This window comes from Pseudophryne corroboree, chromosome 12 (assembly GCF_028390025.1).
Source record: "Pseudophryne corroboree isolate aPseCor3 chromosome 12, aPseCor3.hap2, whole genome shotgun sequence".
NCBI lineage: Eukaryota > Metazoa > Chordata > Amphibia > Anura > Myobatrachidae > Pseudophryne > Pseudophryne corroboree.
The window spans coordinates 19,724,298-19,749,062 of record NC_086455.1 but is presented as its reverse complement, the minus strand read 5'-3'; the positions used below and the strand labels follow the sequence as shown (position 1 = coordinate 19,749,062).

General features: G+C 46.1%; 1 protein-coding gene across 1 annotated transcript in view; it reads right to left on the bottom strand.

The window, feature by feature from the left end:
- Nucleotides 1-4,628: 4,628 nt before the first annotated feature.
- The window catches only part of RPRD2 (regulation of nuclear pre-mRNA domain containing 2), a 101,633-nt gene continuing 81,496 nt past the window's right edge, over nt 4,629-24,765 (bottom strand). Inside the window, exon 11 of the mRNA XM_063947155.1 lies at nt 4,629-8,505. Coding sequence (XP_063803225.1) covers nt 5,993-8,505 — 2,513 coding nt within the window. The 3' untranslated portion in view covers nt 4,629-5,992. The remainder of the gene's footprint in view (nt 8,506-24,765) is intronic.

Below are 24,765 nucleotides of genomic sequence, written 5' to 3'. Positions count from 1 at the left end.
TTAGCACAAAAAAATAATAATAATAATAATAATAATAATAATTTCACGTGGTCATTATAGGGCATTTTGTGTCAAAAATTGAGGGAAAAAATAATAATATATTTCATTTTAGAATAAGGCTGTAACACAAAATGTGTAGAAAGTGAAGCGCTCTGAATACTTTCCGGATGCATTGTATATTGGTGGTCATTCCGAGTTGATCGCTAGCTGCATTCGTTTGCTGTGCAGTGATGAGGCAAAAAAAATAACTCTTCTACGCATGCAGCGCACGTACTAAGTAATATTACAACGAACTATGTATTTTCACATAAGGTCTAGCGAAGCTTTTCAGTCACACTGCTGGCCGCAGAATGATTGACATGAAGTGGGCGTTTATGAGTGGCAACTGACCATTTTCAGGGAGTGTTCGGAAAAAACGCAGGCGTGTCTGGGCGAACGCAGGGTGTGTTTGTGACATCAAAACAGGAACTGAACAGTCTGAAGTCATCGCAAGCGCTGAGTAGGTATTGAGCTACTCTAAAACTGCACAAAAACTTTGCCGCCACTCTGCGATCCTTTCGGTCGCACTTCTTCTAAGCTAAAATACACTCCCAGTGGGAGGCAGCATAGCGTTTGCACGGCTGCTAAAAACTGCTAGCGAGCGAGCAACTCGGAATGACCACCATTGAGGGCACTAGCTACCAGCCTGCAGAAATTTGTCTTGTTTGGATTCTGGTTTTTCACTGCTCATATAAAAGTGTTCTTAGAATGAAAACCTCTTTACACATGCAACAACATAGGCTTAGATGTCTTTGATATCCTATAGTAAGCTCCAGCACCAAGGGCACTATAGAAGAGGAGCCAGCCCTTTCCCCTCCAGCCGTAAACCATCATCTAATTAAATGTAAAGGAGAGCCTTGTTGTTCCCAGATTAGTTAAGGTCTCCAGTTGGGCCAGTGGCTATAGCCCATTACATAGCACATGTTGCGGATGACCCTTTTAGGAATCATGGAGAGGTATTCAATATCCATTGCCATAAATCCTACAGTGCTATCACTCAAATGGGATTCCTATTATGAGCTATGTGGACACAATGGCACGGGAACACACTGTCAAAGGCCAATCTTTACTAATGTTTCCTCTGAGGTACACAGGAAAACAAGGGAAGATTGGCTAGGGCAGGTTACTGTGCCCTCGGACACTAGTGGTAAACTCTACGGTTCAACCGCAGGGGGAGTAGACAAAAGGAAAATGACCATTAAAAATGATGAGCTTAAGCATTACCCCAGTACCACAAAGTTGTGGCCATGGTGACAAAGCATAAACACCACTTTCTAGCCTACAAATGTCATAGGATGGTAAAATTCGTCAAGGGGGAGGGGTCGGAATTGAATGAATATCTCCGGCTGAATCTGTGTCTGATAGCTCTTGGCCAGATCTCTGCATGAAATAGGCGATACTGGGTGTCGTCCATGCAAATGCATGTAGTAGGGTCATAGGAAAGTAGCTAGAGTTCCGGCATAGGAAGGAAAGCCTGATGATTGTGAATGTGGACAGAAAACCAATGGGCGATACACCTTCACACTTGAAGTTAAGCAGAAATTCACACTTTCATATAGTAGAAAATCTGGCTTCTGCAGCTTCCGCAACAACAGCTACTTTGCTTTTTTTAGGCACATTTATGAAGACTGTCCTGCCGGTATTCTCATAACAGAACTACATTTTCTTGTACAGGTCAGAGAATAAAACAGACGCTTGGTTCATATGAGCAGTATCGCATCTACAGTTACCTGCAGAACAGGTTTTTCTACATTTACCCAAAAAAGTTAACTGTAAAATTAGTGCAAGGCTCCAATTATCCACTCGTCTATACCCCATTGTCTATATGCCCCAGTGTCCCCCTAGTGCATGAAGGAGAAAAGCATTTTACTGCAGAGTCACTGAACAACGCAGATACATCATTTACAGAAACCTATCCAGCATGCAGTGTATGTCAAATTGCAGTAAATGATTCTTACGCAGTTTAATAGAGGATGATGGTTCAAATCAGGACTCTTTACCTAGATGAAATGCCCTACACCTCAAGGAGTTTTATACTAGTATCTGGAAAGCTAGAACTGCACAAAACGGCTACCTCCTTCATGAGCTTCCATGGTAGAACTTTCACCTAAAGAGATAATATAATTGAGCCCAGAGAATACTGGTTCAGTCTACTAACCAGCCACTTCCACGGGGAGGCCGAGGAATGCATTTAATACAGATAACCAAGGGCATTACTAAATCTATTTGCAGAGGTCAAATATTAAATCTTGGTTTCCTAAAATATGAAAACACGTATTCATTTTTACCTCCTATATTCAGTGGTATAGAGATCAAGATTTTTTATTTATTTTTTTCTTGATGTCGAGTACACAGAGGTTTTTGTTATTACAATTTCACCAATTTCATCAGGTGTCTACAAGGATGGATTCTGTATAAACAGGTGCACAAGCTTACTTCATATAAGCGCTCGATTTTCAAGCAAGACCCTGTGCTACGGCTTCTCACTAGAAACCTGCAGCAGCATCTGTCACTAGTTATTGTGCACTACGCCTAGTAAACACTAATGACTGGATACCGCTGTTTAAATATATATATATTTTTTAAAAATCCAGCCCACTAAGTTCAGTATTTGCCAAAGCCAATTTCAAATCGCACCAGTCAAGTGTGCAGACACCGCGGAAGTACTGTAACATTTTTATGACTATGTAAGAAAAAAAATATATATTAAAAATAAAGTGTGGTGCAAACATACAGTCTAACTTTTATTATATTAACACACATCAGACGACCTTCAGTTTATTGTTACTGGCTGTAATGCAAATGGTTCTTTTCACAAAGAGCACGAGAATATAAAGCATTTAAAGAACAGGCACAAGAGGGGGAGGAAATAGAAAGCGATCAATATATACAGCATTTTTTTTTTTTTTTTTTTTTGCTTTAAACAAAGCTGCATGTTGAAACATTCTGAGACTAGTCTTCATATAAATTTGCATTTTTAATGTTTACATTGCTTGCAATGTTCTAGGTCAGGACTGCACAACTCCAGGATGTGAAGGACAAATATTTTGTTCTACTTCCATGTCTCTAGTAATGGCACAAAAATAAAAATGGAGTTTGGAAGGTAGCCAATTGGGGTGTAGAGGGGGAGGGGCCTGACTTTCAGTGGTATTAGCGTGCCTAGGCTTCTCACACCGCTGGCTATATCCCATTGTTTCAGTGTCCCCAATAATAGCGAAATTAAATTAAAATTTAATTACTGATGGATGTGGAGGATTTATCCTATTTTTGGTCTAGAGTTGTGTAACCCTAATCCAACATATAGAAGATATGATCACCACACTGCTCTTTCAAAAGGGGACATATTGAAAGTAGATGGGACAATGGGTGACCAGATTAAATTTAGGGGCTGTCCCTTTGAACACAAAATCATGATGTTTTGCGAAGGAGCAGGTACAGGGTGCAGTTACAAGTGATATTATCACAAGACATCTCCAGCTCAGTGCAATCTAGCACACGTTACTCTGGATCCACAACCTAAAGGAAATTTGACCCAAAATTCTTTACAATATGAAGAAATAGTTAAATTGTTCATCTACTTGATTGTAGAGCATCTTGACTCCCATATGTATTTATATTCACATTATAGCTACAGCTGGGTACACGTCTAAAGATTTACTGGTCCAGTCTGCCTGGTGGAAACAAAATCTGGTATTGTATGAGAGCAAATGACAATCAACCATTCGCTCCCAAAGGTTGGAAAACCGACAAAAACAATGGTTTGGATAAATTTGTTAAATCCAACAGATTTAACCAATTTGTCTGAACAACCCATTGTCTGTTTTCCAGCGTTTGGGAGCAAATGGTTGATTGTCATTGGCTAGCATACATTACCAGATTTTTGTTGCCACCAGACAGACTGATTGGATAGATAAATCTTTAAGTGTGTATCCAGCGTAATTTTTTGTTCATTTTAATTTGCCTTTCCAAGTTTCTCTGCCCGCTCTACTACAGGGCAGTAGGAAAACTACTGACAAGGCTTGCAATCATCAATTGGGATTATAATCTTAAAATAATCCTGAGTGGACGTCTTGTTTAGAATTCAAACATAACTATAATGTATGCAGAAGTTACTGTCCAAAGCTCAACTTCCTTGGTATACACAAACCTATAGTCAAGCAGCATTCTCGAACACAGTTAGTTTGTGTCAAGTTTGGAACCTCATTCAATTTTTTTCTTTTTTTTAGTAAGCACTGAGTGGTTACAAAACCCCAAGAAGTTGTGTTAATATTCGAGTAGCCCAAGTTTACCTGTGCGTTTATTGGTGCAATGCCCTAACCCTACAGAGTACATAACATTTTATGGACAACCAGCAATTTACAAGCAAACAACTTCAAAAAACAAACAAAAAAAAACAGACTTTCTTCCTTCATTGCTAAGACCCCTCCCCCGCAATGGTTCGGTTTGCACCCACAGACACTACAGAGTTTTCAGAATTATTTTAAAACTATACTTTTTTTTGTTGTTCATTATTATTACCCAAGTTGTGATGTCTCAATAATTGAAGCAACACACTGCAAAAGCCATTACACCAACAAGCAGTGGTCAACTTCAGGGAAGAAGAAAAGGGTTTAATTTTTGGTGATTTTTTTTTTTTTTACATTCAATAACATTCTGAGATCAAGCTGTTTATCAAATATTCCAATATTTGCGGTGTTACGCAAGATACTAACAGATGCATAGTGGCAAGAGCTGTACTACGCCATTACTAAACAGATGTAGAGTTACACAGTCTGTGTGTAAAAGTGCTGCTTCGGGTTAAGCAAGTGCCAATATGCACTTTAAAAAGACAAAACAAAAAAAAACAAATGTAAAAAAAAAACAAAAAACTCTGTTCCCAGTGGAAGCCATAAAAGATTATGCATATATTTACTAAATGCAATTCTGTGTACATACAGGCTACCCCAACACACAGAAATCATTTTGTTATCATTTTGCTTAATTTCCACATTGTGAAAAGGTATGATGTATGCAAGCTTCATGGAGTTAGATAATAAACTATCGTAGATAGCAGTGGTGTACACTAAGGCCTTCAATTTTGCGCATCAAATTACGCATTTCAGTATTTGCGGGATCATGTTACACACACAAAACTAATGAATATTAGATTCATATGCATTATACAGGTATAATCTGAATGTAAAAAACATCTCTTATGTGTCAAGTACAAACACCAGGCATATAAATTTGCAATTAGTATAAACTAACACGTTATGTATAACTTGTGACTACTCTCAAACGCGTAAAACATATACTAAACAAAAACATGGTACAACTTGGGAGTATCGTAAATGCCACCAAGTGTTCGTACTCTCCTCCTCATACTCCAAGGACCTCAGGCTGCAATTCATCATAGCCGGGTTAAGTCCTGAAACGCGTCATGCTGGAATGTAGCTTAACGGCGTTTGGAGTTGCGTTTCTTGCGACTGTAGAGTGTGGAGAGAATTAGAGGGAGTAGGCAGAGGAAGAAGATGTTAACATTTTAAGAGACAGATTTCCATTATTTAGCCTAAAAAAACACTAATCTCCTGTTTACTTCCCCTTGTGACTCACCTATCAGGTATATAGAAAGCAATTGGCTGATCTGGGTAGGCTTGACTCCATAGATTGGTTCAGGTATGTTTTATTAGTTTGAAGTTGGGCATTTGTTAAAGACAACAGCATCATCATGTTTTCGAACAACCTCTTTACAACTTCAGCCTCATTTGCGTTACGTGAAAACATAAAAATAAAAAAAGGTCCAACATAAATTTTTTGGACTTGTATCAATTAACTTGGTGAACAAAGAACACACTTTTTCTGATTTATCTCAGATATTCGTATAAGATCTCGGAGATGCCAAACCAAAAGCAGGCTTAACTGGACAGGTACAAAAAGCCAGTGCCACAACTTCAAAAACATTAGCAGGTTTGGGTTAGTACCTTGGTGGGAAATAAGGACGCTTTGGGGGGAAAAACTGTGGCCCCCTTCCAAAAGGTGGCCGTGGTCGTTTTAAATTGTGGTATGGTTCTCTAGGCCTGAAATGAGGTCGCGGTGTCCTTAAGCCACCAGTGTTCATAAGGTCTCTGTGATGTGGGGCAAAGTGGTGGGGAGGACCACTAAAGCCTCTATGGTGGTCTCTAGGATTATGGGCCACTGGCTCATTTATCCTACCAAGAGTTTGGTTGTGCTGGCTATTATGGTCACGGGGAAAAGGTTCATGTTCTCTTGTTGGACCTTGGTGCATGGTGAAAGGTTCGTTCATAGCCCCTTGATGGACCGCACCATGGTCCTGAGAGAATGGGTTGCGCATATCTAAATGTGGCGGTGGTGAAAATGGAATGCCACCATGTTCTGCTGAGTGATGCACAGTAAAGGGGTTTCCTCCATGATCTGTTGGTGGAGGGTGAGCAATATGTGGCAAGTTTTTAGGTGGTTCCACAGGGGCTATGTGTGAGGGAATCGGCATATCACTAGGAAAGAGATTTCCATGGTCAGGTGGTAAACCAGGAGGTGGGCAAGGAGGCAGCACAGTCTGATCCATTGGAAAGGGAACACCGCGATCCATTGGAGAAACCATAGATGGCGGTGGTAAGTGAGGGTCAAAAGATGGAATATTTTTTGCTCTGAAGTCATTGACAGTGTCTGGAAATCGCGGTAAGTGCTCCTCATATTGTGTATTAAACCCAGCCCCACCACTGCTAACTGAAGACTGTTTATCAACACTTGGAGGACCATCATCAAAAGAGCTCCCTGCGCTACCCATTTCAAACCAACCACTTCTACCCCCATCTATACCATGTCCTCTGCCCCCCTTCATACCAACCCTCATGGACTCTACAGTTTTTATAGGCTCCCCTGAGATCCTCACGTTACCGGCATTGTGATATCCCAAAGTTTCAATCGGAGCCCCTTTTTCCTCTGTACTATCCGATAAGTCAACACAAGAGGAAGAAACTCTAGTCTCTATGCGATACTGCTCTTCTGATCGATCTTCTGGAGTTAACCCAGTGTGACCGAGCCTAGAGATATGTGAATCTTCATTTACACTTGCTTGGCTAAACGAGTTCTCAGATGTTCTGAGAGAAGCATTCTTGAGCATATTTTTGAACTCCATTGCCGTTGATGCCGAAATAGTAGAGGCTGACTGATCAACACTTGTCCGAGTGGGGTTATTATTTTTAGGGTGAAAGTTTGGATGTCTGTTTTGAGGAACGTGAGAAGAATCCGAATACTGTGTTTGTGGTGGCATAACAGAATGCAACAATGCTAAGTTATGATTCGTATCTGATGGGTAAAACTGTTCATTTTTTGGAGGGGAAGATGACCCACTACCCTCAAGATTATTCCCTCTTAAATTATAGCCACCATACATATCAGAGGATGGGGTCAGCTGACCACTGTTCTCGCCCGAAATAAAAGGAGGCTTTATAGAATGAGGAAAGGACTGTCTATTAAAATCTTGGGGCTGACTGAAGCTTTGTGTAATTGGCGGATATTCCATTGGATCTAAACGCACGTTTGGTTTTAGAACTGTTTTCGATGGTCTTTTATCAAGATTTCCAAGGGCAGCAGCAGGATGCCCAGAAAACTCAAAGTCTCTGTAGTCTTCATCCTGAAACGATGTATCTGGAAAAAACGTATCCAGACTAGAGTCAACCACGGAAGGTTTCTCCATAGTATCAGATGACTGCCGGTATGCATTGGGTGAACTTCCATCGACACCAAAAGGTCTGTAGGATGATGGTAAGGAGAGATGCATCTGAAACTCATTGTCTTTATTCAAGAGAGGAGATCTTGAATTGCTGGGTGTTGAGGAGCCAGAGCTTATTATTTTTGACAACAAGGACACACTATCAACATTGCCTGCAGTCTGCTTGTCCATCATCTCATCCTGGGTAGGCGTGCCACTTCTTTCATCACGGACTGGGGTTCCATCTACATTATCCAGAGAGGTGCTTGTAGGCCCACTGAGAAACTCTGAAGTTGTGTCGGGCGCAGCAGTGGCACCTAAACCACTAAGGATGGGAATGTTTAGGTCTAGACCACTGAAGCCTGGATTTCCCTTCAAAAAATTATGAATCTTCATTTCTAAACTGGATGGTTCAGTCTCATCAGCAGATTTAGGCATCTCTGCAGATTGGTTAACGAGCTTCTCTGTGGATATATTAGATTGCGCTGCAAAACCAGCTGGATTACCTGTCTGTTTTACATTTGAACTAGGTGGAGCAGCTGGCTTGCAGACAGAGGTGGAAGAAATATTACGGTTTGAGTTGGTGGGGGAGTAGCCATAGCTTTTAGGTAAGAAAGGGGGAGTTACAGATGGAGTATTTCGGTCTTTTACAGTTTGCACCGTAGTATTCAATGGAGCTGTTGATGTACTGAGAGTTGCAGATCCGCTTTGCAGGGCACTGCTTGCAGCTACACTTTGAATCAAAGACGACAAACCTGTAAAAAAAGTCAAGACAGACAATTTCAAAAACATTAACGGAAAAGTTAATATAAAATACTGAAAGATTAAAATAAAAAGGGCGACTCACCCTAAGAATCCTTGAACAGTAATAAAACATTGAAGTGTAAGGGCATGGGGAACAAACACATAGCACAAATGGTAATACAAAAACTCTATCATATGATGCGCTATTAAACCTTTAGAAAAACTCCTGAAACAACTCTTTACTTAAAAATAATTCTGGAGAAAAAATAGGATTTCGGTACTTACCAGGTAAATCCTTTTCTTTGAATCCATAGGGGGCACTGGAGTACTCTTGGGATATGGACGGCTTCCGCAGGAACAGGGCACTGAATATTTAAATTTAGAACTCTCCACCCCTCTATATCCCAGAGTACCTCAGTGTTTTTTACTGAGCCGAACAGGAGCTAGAGAGGTTGACAATGGAGAATTACATATAACATAACGGACAACAATAAAGTTGACACATAACGTTACTGACAACTAAACAGTTGACACCATAACCAGCACTTGATAATTTGAACCAGTCGGTGAGAGTGCGTTACCATAAGATCCCCTGAACTTACCACAAACCAGGTAAAACTGCTCTGGGTGGGCGTCCAGTGCCCCCTATGGATTCAAAGAAAAGGATTTACCTGGTAAGTACCAAAATCCTATTTTCTTTTTCATCCACTAGTGGTCACTGGAGTACTCTTGGGACGTACCAAAGCTTCCCCCGTGGGCGGGAGAGCTGTTTGGCACCTGTAACACTAGGCGGCCAAAGCTAGATGCTGATGCCGCAAACGTATGAAACTGTTAAAAGCGCACAAACGTGTGCACTGAAGACCATGTAGCCGCACGGCAAAGCTGCGTCGTAGAAGCTCCACGACCAGCTGCCCATGAAGTTCCCACAGAATGTGTAGAATGAGCTGTTACTGATGTGGGCGGCTGTAACCTAGCATTAAGGTAAGCCTGACGTATGGTCAGTTTTAGCCATCTGGATAAGGTCAGCTTAGAAGCTGGCCAACCCATCTTGGCAGCATTATAGAGAACAACGTATCCGTCTTACGAACAGTAGACGTTCGGGATACATAAACGCGCAGTGCGCGTACCACATCTAAAGTTCCTGAATCTCCTGTTAACACAGGAACTATTATTGGTTGATTGATGTGAAAAGATGACAACCATTGGTAAGAAAGTGGGATTCGTCCGAAGTTCCGCTGTGTCATCATGAAACACCAAATACGGTGGCTTGCAGTACAAGGCACCCAAATCTGAAACACGCCTTGCCTAAGCTAAGGCTAGGAGCAAAATTGTTTTCCAAGTGAGAAACTTAATATCCACTTGTTGTAAGGGTTCAATATGAAGACTGTAAGAAATCTAAAACCAGATTCAAGTCCCATGGCGCTGTAGGTGGAATGAATGGAGGCTGTACTCTTAGGACACCTTTGCAGAAAAGTGTGTACCGACGGCAATAGAGCCAATCATCTTTGAAAGTAAATTGATAAAGCAGATACCTGCACTTTTAGTGTAGATAAACGCAGTCCTCCATCTAACCCAGTCTGTAGAAATAACAAAAGACGGAATAACTTGAAAGATGATGTCGGAAACTTCCGAGCTTCACACCAACCTATGTAGGCACGCCAAATACTGTAATAATGAGCTGCCGTAACCGGCTTCCTAGCTCGTAACATGGTTGGTATAACCGAATCTGGAATGCCCTCTCTTCTTAAGAGGGCGGTCTCAACAGCCACCCCATCAAACGCAGCCGCACTAAATCGGGGTAAAGGAACGGACCCTGTTGTAACCGGTCCGGACGTAGTGGGAGCGGCCAAGGATCGTCTGCGAGTAATCCGCGGAGATCCGAGAACCAAGCTCTCCGAGGCCAATGAGGCGCCACTAGTATGACTGTGACGGACTCTCTTTTGATTCGTTTTAGCAACAGAGGGAGCAGCGGAAACGGTGGAACCAGATACACGAGGCTGTGCGGCCACGCGATTGTGAGAGCATCCACCGCCACTGCCGTTGGATCTCGCGTTCTGGACACATACTGGGGCGTTTGGTGATTGTGGCGAGATGCCATCAGGTCCACTTGAGGGTAACCCCACCTCTGGACCAACATGTGAAACACCTCTGGATTCAGTGCCCATTCTCCTGGATGAAAATCCCGACGGCTGAGATAATCCGCCTCCCAGTTGTTCACTCCCGGAATGAAGACTGCCAACAATATCACTTGGTGATGCTCGGCCCAATCGAGGATTCGAGCTACTTCACGCATTGCCATGCGGCTTCTCTTTCCTCCTAGTTTGCAGATGTACGCGACTGCCGTCGCGTTGTCTGACTGCACCTGGACAGGCTGAGACCGAAGTATGTGCACTGCTTGTCGCAGCGCATTGTAAATTGCCCAGAGTTCCAGGACATTTATAGACAGCAATCTTTCGTGATCCGCCCAGAGACCCTGGAGCTGATAATTTTGAACTACAGCTCCCCAACCTCTGAGACTCGCGTCCGTCGTTAGAATTATCCAATTCCAGGAGCCGAATCGTTTCCCTGCGGTTAGATTGTGTACTTTGAGCCACCAGAGTAGAGAGACTCTGGCCCGCGGCGACAACCGCACCCTGTGGTGAATCTGCAGATGCGAGCCCGACCACTGTGCGCGCACATCCAGTTGAAAAGGACGCGAGTGAAATCTTCCGAACTGAAGCGATTCGAAAGCCGCCACCATGGTGCCTAAGAGGCGAATGCACAAATGTACCGAGACTGTGCGTGGCTTGAGCACTAATCCTACCAGATGACGAATGATCTGTACTTTCTGTTCTGGTAGGTAAATTCTCTGATTTACCGCATGGAGGATCATACCTAGGAATTGCAGTCGTTGTGACGGAATCAGATGTGATTTCTTGAAGTTGACAATCCAACCGTGCTGAACTAGTACATCGTACGTCAACAACGCATGTTGGACGAACATCTGTTGAGACGGAGCTTTGATGAGCAGATCGTCCAAGTACGGAACTATTATCACTACCAGGGATCTGAGATGTTTGGTGAATACCCGAGGCGCTGACGAGAGGCCAAACGGTAGAGCCTGAAACTGGTAATGGTTTTGCCGTATTGCAAACCGCAAGAACCTCTGATGAGGTGGCCAAATCGGAATGTGTAAGTACGCATCCTTGAGATCCAGCGCAATCATGAATTCCTGTGGCTCTAAACCTGCAATTACTGACCGCAGAGATTCCATCTTGAATCTGTAGTAAGTGACGTACTGATTGAGGCCCTTCAAGTTCAATATTGGCCTGACCGAGCCATCCGGCTTTGGCACCTCCAAACAGACTGGAATAATAACCCTGACCTTGTTGGTGTACAGGGCCCGGAATCAAAACTGCTGACTCCAGCAGGGACTGAATGGCAATTTGCAGAACCGCCCTCTTGTCGTCCGACACAGGCAGTCCGGTCTTGAAAAACCGCAGTGGCGGCAGACAGTCGAACTCTATCTTGTAACCTTTAAACACTAAATTGCGGATCCACCCATCTGTGGACGTCTGCAACCACGCCAAATGGAACGTCTGAAGGCGTGCTCCCACAATTGGAGATCCAAGATGGGCTGGGAGTCCGTCATGCCACTGGCGTGTCGGTGACCTTAGCGCCTTGACGACTGGCGTTGGTTTGTTGGAAACCACGCTCTCGACCTAGTCTACCGGGCAGGCTGGTCCTCTACCACGGTCTCGAAAGGGCTGAGGCCAAAAGGATTTGAACGCCGGGCCCGAGTATTTCCGTCTAGGTACCGTTGGAGGCAATGGTAAGAAAACAGACTTACCTCCCGTGGCCTCAGCAATCTATTTGTCCAATTCAGGACCAAACAACTTCTCGCCACCGTAAGGTAACGCCTCTATACCTCTTTTGACCTCCGCTTGCCAAGAACGCAGCCAGAGTGCTCGTCGTGCTGTAACCAGCGACGATGAAAGGCGAGAAGTGAGCTGTCAGACGTCAGTAGAAGCTGTACATAGATAATCAGCAGCTTCCCAGATTTGATCAGCGAGAAGTATAAGGTGATCCATGTAGGGCAGACTTGAGTTCTGTTATCCATACCATCAGCGCCTTAGTAACCCAAATGCCAACCAACCCAGGTCTAAGCAACACTCCTGCTGCTATATACATGGATTTTAGCATAGCTTCTATTTTACGGTCTGAAGGGTCTTTAAGCGTAGTATCGTTGGTACTGGTATGGTTAATTTCTTAGTAAGTTTAGACACAGACGAATCCACCAACGGCGGATTCTCCCATGTAGCTGTCACAGCCTCTGGAAACGGGTAACTAGACTTAAATCTGCGAGGTATAGAAAACCGTTAATCCGGATTCTGACGCGTTTCCAGTAACATCTCATTAAGAGATCCCGAAACAGGAAAACACATCGGAGTCCTCTGCCGTTTAGCAAAGACGACTTCATTATTTGTCAGAGGCTCCTCAGTTTCCGTAAACTTCAGAGACTGATGCACCGCTCGGATGAGATTATCAATGCCTGGGCTGTCAAAACAAATGGAATTTATCCCTACTACCCAAAATGCACTTGGACTTTAGGCAAGGCTGAGACCCCTCCGGTAGTTCCAGCGGTCTCACCCTAGACTCAGATCTTGCCGCTTCCAGCTCCTGTCGAGCGGCGGCCAATTCTAATTGCAATCCAGCCATGACATCCGCTAGCGTAGCCCATGGCGGGTCTGGGGATGAAACCGGTTTTGAAACCGGAGTAGAAATTGTATTCGTAGCTGAATCCACCAAACATACTGTACATGTGGTATTGTTACAGACATGGCAGGGAAACTGCTTTTTTTGTTTTGCTGGTGCCTTACTCATTATGCAGACAGACAATACAATACAATACACAAAGACAGACAACTTGCACAACTCAGTAAAATAGTACTAAGATGTGTCTATATATTTATCTGGCCAAGAGCAGTGCACGTGGCCACTACTATATGAAACCTGATCCCAAATTCCCACTAACACCCCTGCGCCTCCGGTGGCGTAGAGATGTAGGACAGGAACGTTCTGGAATCACAACAGGAAGACAGGAAGCATGGTTAAAATGGCCCCCATGCCTCACAGTGCAGTATATTTAACAAGTGCAGCAAACCCGTTAATATAGGCTTAACAGCCTATGTCATTAATGCTGTCACCCCCTTTTTGCAGCCCTCCGCTAAAGAGTATCCTTGCCCCCCCTTCTGCTCCCTCCCCTGTGGCCCGTGTACCGCTGTCTGAGCGGGAGTTACCGGGGAGCGGGTCCGCGATCGGGTGCAGGGAGCCGGGGAGCGCTGTAATGGAGAGTGGTCCTGCAGCGGCGGCCGGCAGGTGTGAGCGGCGGCCGGCGGGGTCTTAGCGGCGGAGGAGCGCGGCGCTGATCGGAGCGGCCAGTTAGGAGAGGCGGGTGCAGCGGCGCCGGCTCTGAACAGTGTCCCCACACAGCGGGGCGGCAGCGTGCGCTGACCACCCCGTCCCCCCAGCATACCCGACTCCAGAAGCGATGGCTGTGACGGGGCTTCTTTCTGTAAGCTCCGTCCAGCTGTAGCAGCAGTCTTGTGAGCTGCGTGAGGCTGTGAGGGTGCTCTTTGTGAGGACCGACACGCCATGCGCTGCTCCGTGCAGCGGCACTATCCCGGACCCACGTTTTTACAGAAACTGGGAAGGGATGTGCTTCAGTTGTAAAAAATAAAAAATTAAAATAAAAAAATATTCACTAAGTGTGGCAGCCCCACACAAGCCTCGTTAGTGCAGTGAGCACAGAAAAAACACTGAGGTACTCTGGGATATGGAGGGGTGGAGAGTTCTAAATTTAAATATTCAGTGCCCTGTTCATGCGGAAGCCGTCCATATCCCAAGAGTACTCCAGTGACCCCTAGTGGATGAAAAAAAATATAAAAAAAAATACTAGTACATGTCTACTTCCAAATTTTCATATTTAACAACAACAAGGAAAGGAAAATGTAGAAGTCCTGGAATACTGGCTTCCTCACGCAGATCAGTAGTAATCACAACAGGTTGGGTACGGGATGCAGACATCCCGACTGTTTGAAATCCCGACAGGGGCGCGCGCAGGAGGCAGCTAGCCCTAATCCTCTCCCTCCTCCTAACCCTCCCTGCAGCCTAACCCTAACCTCCCCGGGTATACTTACTTTCTGGATCCAGGTTGTAAGGATGCCAGTATCTGCAATCTGACTGCCTGGATCCCAACATCTTCCCCTCACAAGACTGCATCAGGTCTCCACTCAGTGTTAACAATGGAGATTTGTAGAGAAGACCGCACCAGTAGTTTCGTATATAAACACAGTTGGTGGATGTGCAAACGCAACACACACAGACCTGGCTAGTGATGGCAGAGTAAATATTATTTAGCTAGAAAAATCAGATGATAAAGCCTATTATATTCAGTCCTGTTCGCCCAGTGTTAACGAGCAAAAGATTTGAGGAAGAGGAAATACTTCCAGAAAGGGAATTTTTGTCTTACCTGTAAAATCCTTTTTTCTGAAGCCATGTGGACACTAGGATATGGTGGTACAGGAGGATCCAGGCACCAAGCAGTTAAACTTCTATTGAAGTGCAGGCTCCTCCTCCTCTATACCCCGTCTGCTCTCAGCAGACCAGTTTTATCTTAACAAGCACAAAGAACAGGTAGAGGAGAGAAGAAGCAGAAAAAACAACCAGCACACACACTGAGACTGCCCGATCAAGAGGACCAAGGAACCAGAGCCGGAAGAAAAAAAAAAACTCTCCATGAGGAGAGCATCAGGGTGGGCGATCAGTGACCACCACGGCTTACCTGTTACATACTTTTTTTAAGTCATGGTTGAGACTGGGGACAGTGGGTATAGCCAGGCGTTCAGTCAGGGTACTAAGGAGTTATCCTTCTGGAGCGCAGCCTGGGAAGCCCCTCCACCCAGCCTGCCTCAGCCAGTCAGTCAGTTTATTTACTATACAAGCTAGGAACAGGAAAGGAAGGAAGAATAAGAGAATATAAAAAAATATATATATATATATATTTATTAAAAATCTCATTTTTTCTGTCATCCAATGGTCTGACACTGGGACGTCCCAGAGCTGTCCCGATACGGCCGGGAACACTCCGGAGCTGCACTAAGGACCAGACGCCCAAAGGCTGCATCAGCCGAGGCGAAGTTGTCAAACCTATAGAACCGAAAAAAGGTATGAGACGAAGACCAAGTCGCTGCTCTGCAGAGTTGCTATGCCGAAGCCCCACGGCGGGCCGCCCAGGAAGTGCCAACTGATCTAGTGGAATAGGCCATAACCGATGCCGAAACCGGCTTCCCAGCCAACAAGTAACCCTGCCGGACCGCAACTCTCAACCATCTAGCAATGGTCTGCTTGGAAGCTGGCCAGCCCCGTTTATGCTCATCATAAAGGACAAACAGAGAATCTGTTTTTCGAAAGGCACTAGTGCGTTGCACATAAATATGCAAAGCCCTGATCACATCCAGTGCGGCCATGGTGGAATTGTCATCTGAGGAATCCTAAGCAGAATAGGCAGGTACCACTATTTCCTGATTGATATGAAAACCGGGGACAACCTTAGGGAGGTAATCAAGGCGTGTAGGCAGAACAGCCCTATCTGGATGGAAAATCAAAAAGGGAGACCAATGAGACAAGAGTTCGCAAATCCGAAGCTCTGCATACCGAGGCGATGGCAAGTAAAAATGCCATCTACCAGGCAAGCAAATGAAGAGCAACCTTTTCTAGAAGCTCAAATGGAGCCTTCTGTAGAGTCCGAAGGACCAAGGACAAAGCCCGTGGGTTAACTGGAGGTGCATAAGGTGGTTGAAGATGAAGAACCCCCTGCAGAAATTTGTGCACAGTGGAATATCGAGCCACCCGTCTCTGGAACAAAATGGACAGAGCTGAAACCTGTACCTTGAGAGAAGCTAACGAAGTCCAGCCTGTAGCAAAGCTAAGAGTCGGGAGAGACTATATTGGAGAGTGTCCAGGCGGTAAACAGCGCACCACTTAAAATAGATGCACCACATGCGATAGTAAATACGATTTGTGGATGGTTTCCTTCCAGATATAGTATGGACAAACTTAGAAGAGAAACCCCTAGCTCTCAAGACCGACCGTTCAATAGCCAAGCCGTCAAATTCAGACATTGAAGATCCGGATGCAGACAAGTGCCCTGAGACAGAAAGTCTGGCTATTGAGGGAGGTACCATGGTGGAGCTACGGAGAGGGTGAGTAGATCCGCATACCAAACCCGGTTCGGCCAGTAGGGAGCGATCAGAATCACTGTTACCGCTTCTGATTTGAGCTTGCGAAGAAGCCTTTGGAAAAGAGCCACAGGCGGGAAGAGATACACCATTTGAAAGGGCCAAGGCACCGCCAGGGCGTCTGAGATACGCGTTCGGGTCCCCTGTCCGTGATCCGTAAAGGGGAAGCTTGTGGTTGTGCAGGGAAGCTAACAGATCGATCTGAGGTTGGCCCCAACGAGAGACCAGCATTTGGAACACCTTGGGATGGAGAGACCACTCGCCTGAGTGTACATCCTGTCGGATGAGGAAATCTGCTTCCCAATTCAACACCCCCGGAATGTAGACCATGGAAATGGCTGGTACAAATTTTTTAACCCATCGTAGAATGTGGCTGACCTCCTTCATGGCTGCCAGACTGCGAGTGCCGCCTTGGTGGTTTATGTATGCCACAGCGGTTGCGTTGTCCGACAGACTTTTCAGAGGGCGGTGATGTAATGAAGTTACCGCTTGAGACAGCGCTCTGAAGACCACTCGCAGTTCCAAAACATTTGAGAGCTTGCTCTCTTGACTCTTAGTCAAGTGGGATGTATGAAGCCACCACAGGAGCGATAAACTGGTGTCCCCCTGGAGAGGCTGATCCTTGAGATTTGAGATGTATCGGGGAGTGATCCCAGTTCACCACGAGTTTCAGTTGCAATGGCTCAAGTGAAACTGTGCAAACTCAACCATCTCGAAGCAAGAGACCATCTTTCCCAGAAGTCGCATGCAAAAGTGAAATGAGACAGTTCTTGGAGCCAGGAAGGTTCGAATCATCTCCTGGACGGCTCTCCACTTGTCGTCCGGGAGAAAGATTCTCTGTGCCTCAGAATCCAATAGTGCTCCCAATGAATTATGCGCTGAAATGGGGTGATGCTGGATTTCCGCCAATTAATCAGCTAGCCGTGTGACTGCAAAAACATCAGAGTGGTGCGAATGTGATCCTGAAGACTGGCCTGAGATTGCGCCATGAGAAGATCGCCCAGGTAAGGGAGGATGCGCATTCCCTGCAACCACAACTGAGCAGTCATTACTGCCATCACCTTGGTGAGCACTCGTGGTGCCGTGGAGAGTCCGAACGGCAATGCCTGGAACTGGTAATGAGCTTGCTGAACTGTAAAACGGAGAAATTTCTGGTGACTTTCCCGTATAGGGATGTGCAGATATGCATCCTGGACGTCTAAAGAGGCCATAAAGTCTCCCTGTTCCAAGGCCTGTATGATGGATCTGAGGGATTGCATGCGAAACCTCGAGACTCTGAGAAACCGTTTGAGGGTTTGTAAATTGAGTATAGGACGGAAGAAACCATCCGGCTTTGGAACGAGGAATAGGTTTGAATAAAAACCTGTACCGCGCTGATGCATTGGAACCGGGACAATGACCTCCTGAAAGTAGGGATTGAACTGAGTGCTGGAGTGCGGTAGCCTTGCCGAGGTCTGTAGGCAGACCTGTGGGAAAGAATCGTCTGGGCGGTCTGTTCATGAATGTGAGGTCGAAACCTTTGGATACGATGCCCGTAATCCAGGCGTCTGATGTCGTCTGCTCCTCGACCGCCCACCCTGGAGGCCTCCAGGGGGAGACCATGCAGTCAGGCCATAGTCTTTTCGTCCGGCTTGGGAGACTGGCGTTTTCCAGACCAGGCTTGGAGTCCCTTTGCAGGTTTAGCAAGGGGAGCTTGGAAACGGGAAGACGGATGACCTCTGGCCTTACCTTGCGGCCGAGTGTAACGAAAGGTAGAAGATTTAGATTTTAGTGCAGCGGAGGGAAGAAAAGCAGTCTTGGAAGCTGCCACTGTGGCTAAAATTTTGTTCAGCTCCTTGACAAAGAGTACCTCCCCTGAATAGGGTAGGGACTCTAATGCCTTTTTAGAATTTCTATCTGCGCGCCAAGGACACATCTAGCGGAAACCAATGAAGCAGAAAACGTGCCTGCATCCCTAATATAGTAAACATATTTGATGAGGTCAGAGCGTCGCATGTATGACCGTAGACCAGAGGTTCTCAAACTCGGTCCTCGGGGGCACACACAGTGCATGTTTTGCAGGTAACCCAGCAGGTGCACAGGTGTATTAATTACTCACTGACACATTTTAAAAGGTCCACAGGTGGAGCTAATTATTTCACTTGCGATTCTGTGAGGAGACCTGCAAAACATGCACTGTGTGTGCCCCCGAGGACCGAGTTTGAGAACCTCTGCCGTAGACCCTCCGTCAAGACATCCAACCAACTGCCAATAGCCAAAAGAAACCCAGGCTGAGAGCCGCTCCAGCGTTGGCGTAGATGGACTTCAGGAACTGTTCCAGTTTCCTGTCTGTAGGTTCCTTTAGAGAAGTTACATCAGGTATAGGAAGGGTGGAAGACTTAACCAGGCGGGCCACATGCGCGTCCACAGGTGGCGGAATTACCCACTTTTTTCGGTCCGATTCCGCCATGGGATAAAAGGAGTTATTACGTTTGGTCACTAAAACATTTTATATGGATGCATGGAAGGGGGAAAGCCAGACGGATCCTTCTTTTTAAAAAGAGGCGTCTGTGCATCAGGTGGAACATCGGCATCCTTGATTTGTAGGATTTCCCTAAGCGCCTTGACTAAGGCTTACACCCTAGCTAAGCTCATGTGATCTTCTGAAGTGGGAGATTCTTCAGCTTCCGAATCCTGAGGATCTTCTCCATCAGAAAATTCCTGATTGGGAATCCTCTGACGGTACAAGAGGTAGCGCTGACGAGGATTTGCTTCTGCGCTTCGATTAAGACCCCAGGGCTTGTTGCAGATTAAAGGAAACCTGCACCATGCCTTGGACCGATTGAAAAAAACCTTGGACCCATGCTGGTTCAGAAATTTGTTGTTGTGGCTGCTGTGCCAGTGGAAGGGGAGGTTGCGCATCTACTGTGGAAACTGCGACCTGCGGAGCTCTGTTAGCTGCTAGCTGGGAAGTCAGTTCCTTCATGGCCAAGGCCAAAGAGGTAGCCCAAGCCGGCTCCGATGAAGTAGGACCCTCCGCAGCGAAAACACCAGGAACTTCAGCAGAGCCCCATGTGGTCCTGTACCATACCAGAAAAAATTTCCTTGCATGCAGTATAGGCATGCAGCCCAGTAGTTTCCTTCTCCTTCTGGAAGTTCCTCTGGTGGACATGTTCCAACCTGTTACCAAAACAGACACACACAAACCTAGAAATATAGGTAAGATAGGGCTATACAACACTGGTCTAGAGAGCCACAAATAAAGGAATATGTGGTCTGATATTGCAGCTGTGTGCCTACCACAGTAGTAGCAACTGCTCAGGTAAACAGTGATACTATATCACCAACTTAGTGCACTACAATACCCCTAGCAGTGTGTAACAAAAAATAGAAAGGAAACTGGCATCATCTGTCCAATACCTACACCATGAGGTGAGGTATGGACTATACAACCTGACACCTGGTGCAGTGCTGGTATAAGGAAGACAGGTTTGGCTCTGATCCCAAGGGTTTGTAGTAGTGTATGTACCTGCACAAACGCTCCCTCACAGAAATGCTCAGCGTTGTGCTTATAAAATGGCCGCTGAGTGTGTTAGGGATGGGAGGGGTGAAGGATGAGGGAGGAGAGAGGGCGCCCAAAAGCTGCTGTCTTACTAAAGCAATGAGCACAAGGGCTGGGGGCGGAGCTACGGGATATCCCCACCACCCCATGGAGCCTCCACAGGGACCATTCCCGCTATGTAATTTCCCTGGTAGCCTAGTGGTAGCTGAAGAGAAGACCCAGTGCCAGGAACCGCTGGAGCTGCCTCTCCCCAGCGGTGTTCGTTGTGTTGAGCGGGAGACCGTTACCTGTAACCTCAGTCTGCTGCGGCGGCTGGCCGTGGGTACCAGGAACCGGCTGCAGAGCGGAGCGGTAAAACGGTATCACTACTAGCGCTAGCCGCTGCTTGAAGTGAAAGTAAAAAAAATAATAAATAATAATAATAATAATAATAATAATAATTAGGTGCCCCTTTCCTGAACACCAAGGGAAAAAAACTGACTGGCCTGACGCAGGCTGGGTATAAGGGAAGAGGAGCTTCCCAGGCTGCACTCCAGTCAAAGCACCAAGGAGTTAAACTTGTGAACGCCTGGCTATACCCACTGTCCCCAGTGTCAAACCATTGGCGGACAGAAAAAAAATATTTACAAGTAAGACCAAAATCCCCCTTTTCCCCATTCAGCCTATGGCAGGCACTGGGACGTCCTAAAGCTGTACCCCTATGGGCGGGAGAACCAGACACCAAAAAGCCGCATTCCCAAGGCGCCAAAACGATAAAATCTAATGAAAGTGTGGGAAGAGGACCATGTAGCGCCCCTGCAAAGCTGCTCTGCAGACCCCACTGACGGACAGCCCAAATACAGGCCAACAAACCAAGTAGAATGAGCACGGACAGGCTTTCCAACAAGCAAATAAGCCTGGCAAATAGCGATGCGTAACTAACGTGCCAGAGCTTGCTTAGAGGCTGGCCAGCCCTGCAATCCCAAATCATAAAGAACAAACAAGGAGTCGGACGAGAGAGAGAGAGAGAGAGAGAGAGAGAGAGAGAGAGAGAGAGAGAGAGAGAGAGAGAGAGAGAGAGAGAGAGAGAGAGAGAGAGAGTGTTAGTTGCAGGTGAGCCAATGGGAATAAACAAAACCCAGAGGTTTGAAGGGCCAAGGGTCTACTGGAGGCACAAAGGGAGGCTGAATATGCAGCACCCCCTGCAAGAAAGTATGAACCGCAGGACACCACACAATATAAAAAGGGCAGACACTTGCACCTATAAAAAGGAAGCCAGACGAAGGCCCAAGTCCAAACCTGATTAAGGAAAGCTAGAACTCTGGAAAGACCACCAATGGGTTGAAATAAAGGATAGTGCACCACTGGAAGTACTTCTGCCAAACCTTATGATAGATACGAGTAGAAGAAGGCTTTCTAGCCAATAGCATGCTCTTTGATGATTGGGTTCAAGAACCCTTGAACTTTCAAAACTGACCTCAATAGCCAACACCACATGGGGCAGATCGAGGTGTAGACACGGTCCCTGGGACAGGAGGTCTGGTAATAGAGGCATGCGTAACTGGGGCTCTATGGACAGACTATAGAGATCTGCATACCAAGCCTGTTACAACCAGTCCGTAGCCACTGGAATGGCCTTCACCTTTTCTCGCTTCAACAAGAAGTACCCGGTGGGAGGAGATCGATTGGTGGGAAGAGATACACCAGCAAAAATTGCAGAGTGATTACGCGCCCACTAGAAACACATCCGTATCCCTGTTTATGTACCCGTATCAAGGAAGCTTAAGGTTGTGGCGAGAGGCCATCAGTTCTACATGGAGCCGACCCCAGCAAGCCACTAGCAACTTTAAAAAAAACTTCAATGTGGAGTGACCATTCGCTGCAAGACGTCCTGATGGCAATATGTTTCCCAGTTTTGGACCTCGGGAATGTAAACGGCTGACAGTGCTTGAAGAAAGCATTCACCCCCCTGGAGGATGAAACCAACCTCTGTCATGGCGGCTCGACTCATGGTGTCGCCTTAGTGGTTTATGTATGCTACAGCAGTAGATTTGTCAGTTTAGATCAGGGGTGGGGAACCTTTGGCCCTCCAGCTGCTGTTGAACTACACATACCAGCATGCCCTGCAACAGTTTTGGCCATGCTAAGACTGTTGCAGGGCATGCTGGGATCTTTAGTTCAACAGCAGCAGGAGGGCCACAGGTTCCCCCAACCCCTGGTTTAGATCTTCACTGGGTGCTTGTGAAGTATTGATCCCGCTTGGCAGAGTGCTCGGTAGATGGCATGAAGTTCTAGGATGTGCACGGACAGACTGGTTTCCTGGCCGACCAACGACCCTGAAAAAAAATGGCTTCCCATGATGTCCCCCACCTGCGAAGTCTGGCATCCATGGTGAGAATAATCCAATCCTGGATCAGGAATGGGTAACCTCTAGTGAGAAAAAGCGACTGGAGCAAGAGAGAAGGGAAACCCTGGACAGAAGTATCAACTGGGGTTTGAGATGGAGAGGCAAGCAGTTCCACTGTCGGAGAAGCGCTAGCTGTAACGGCCTGGAGAGGAATCGAGCATACTCCAACCATGTCAAAGCAGGAAATCAACTTCCCAAGAACTGCTCCCTGAAAACGCTGACACGCCCTGCGACCGCACAAGTGAGATGCCTTCACATCTCACGGTGGGTATGCGCATTATGGATGCTGCGCAGTGCGCACACAGTACAGGGCTTCAGCCTGCGTCTGCTGCCGCAGCAGCAGCAACCAGGTCTGAATTAGGCCCAAAGTTTCCATAGAGGACATAGTACCGTGTGAGGGCAAAAGTGGTTGTATGTTTGAGAACCCTGAACTCAAGAGCACAAATAAAAAAATAAAAAAAGTTTTAAGTACGCAATCAGGCAGCTGTTAAAGGAAACAGCTGTCAAATAGCACTAAACAGTAAAGCTATACAATGTGGGGAAAATTATAAACCATAATATCCCTAACAGTGCCATGCAGAAGTTCACAAAGACAGAAACATAGAAAAAAAAGAGCACTTAGGGTTCCAACCATCACAGAAGTGTGGATGGGGAATATACAACCTGGCACCAGATGCAGTGAGGTATAGGGCGGCAGCAAGCGCTCTCTCTCTCTGCTTAGCTCTGCAGTACCATGCAGCTAAGACAGCTAACAATCCAAGTGAATTGGAAGGAATGAAATCAGGGACAGGACACAGCCAAAGGGGTGGGCTGAAGACACAAGGGAAAGCCCTACCCCTTCCTGGAACCCTAGGGACACCTACATTAAAATGTCCCCTTGAATTCAATTGCACAAGTCCCTGGTGTTCTAGCGGTGGCTCAGAGAACGGACAACCGGCAGCTGCCCCCTCCCGCCAATGGTGATCGATCGCCATGTTCAAACTTCCCTTGGGCGGGAAGTCGCCTTCCCTTCCCCCAACTTTGGCTCATCCAAGTGCCGAAAGGTGGCTGGTGTGAGCGACCGTGAGCTCCATCCACCGGCTGCCAGGAGAGGGTGCCGTCAGCTGCCGCCGACAGCTCTTGTTGAAGAAAAACAGATTGCAAGCAGCCCACTCCAAAAACGTGCTCTGGGCAGCAGGCACCAAGAAAATACTGGTCCACTGACAGCAGGTGGTATAGGGGAGGAGGAGCCTCTGCTGAACTTCAATAGAAGTTTAACTCCTTGTTGAATGGGTCCTCCTGTACCACCATACCCCACGGTCCCAGTAGCCACCACAGGCTGAATGGAAAAATGTTTCTATCTAATCAAGCTTCAGTGGAAAAGCAAAAAGGTGTTAAAAACCAATTTACTTTCATACATTCTAATTAAAACATGTTAAGTTATCCGTCAAACTTTATCCGATTAACTCCTAAATTTGAATGTGCAAAACATTAGGCTGTGTAATGCGGGCCATGAATCTACACAGCAATTACCCAATCCAAGCTGGTTATGGTGTAATAAGACGACACTGTCTAGGGTAGACATGTGAAAAAAAAAAAAAAAAAAAAAAAAATCGATATGAGTTTTCCATGGGTTTTTTTGGTGTCAAATTTTAGCCTCCGGCACGTGGAACCCCCCAATTAGTGTTCCGCTTCACTCGCCATGCTTCGTGCAAGGCACCCCACTCCGCTTAGCATAGGTTATCGTTCGTTGTCCACGTGGATGATAAAGTATGAAAAAGTTGGAAAAATTTATAACACCCACGTCGACAGTATGTTGTGTTGACCATTGTGACGTCAACCATTTTATCATGTCGACCATACAGATGGAGCCACGCTCACCTAGGCTTCTCTGCTGCACCTAGGCGCACCAAGGCTTATTAGCATAAACCTTTCATCTATTGTTCTCAGCTGCAATACAATACAGAGAGAACAATACAGCAGGGGATTAAGTCCAACTGCCCAGTCTCAGTTAATCCTATTAAAAGGCATAGATGAAGATGGCTCCATCTCTATGCATGTCGACCATTTGGTGTTGACCTATTGA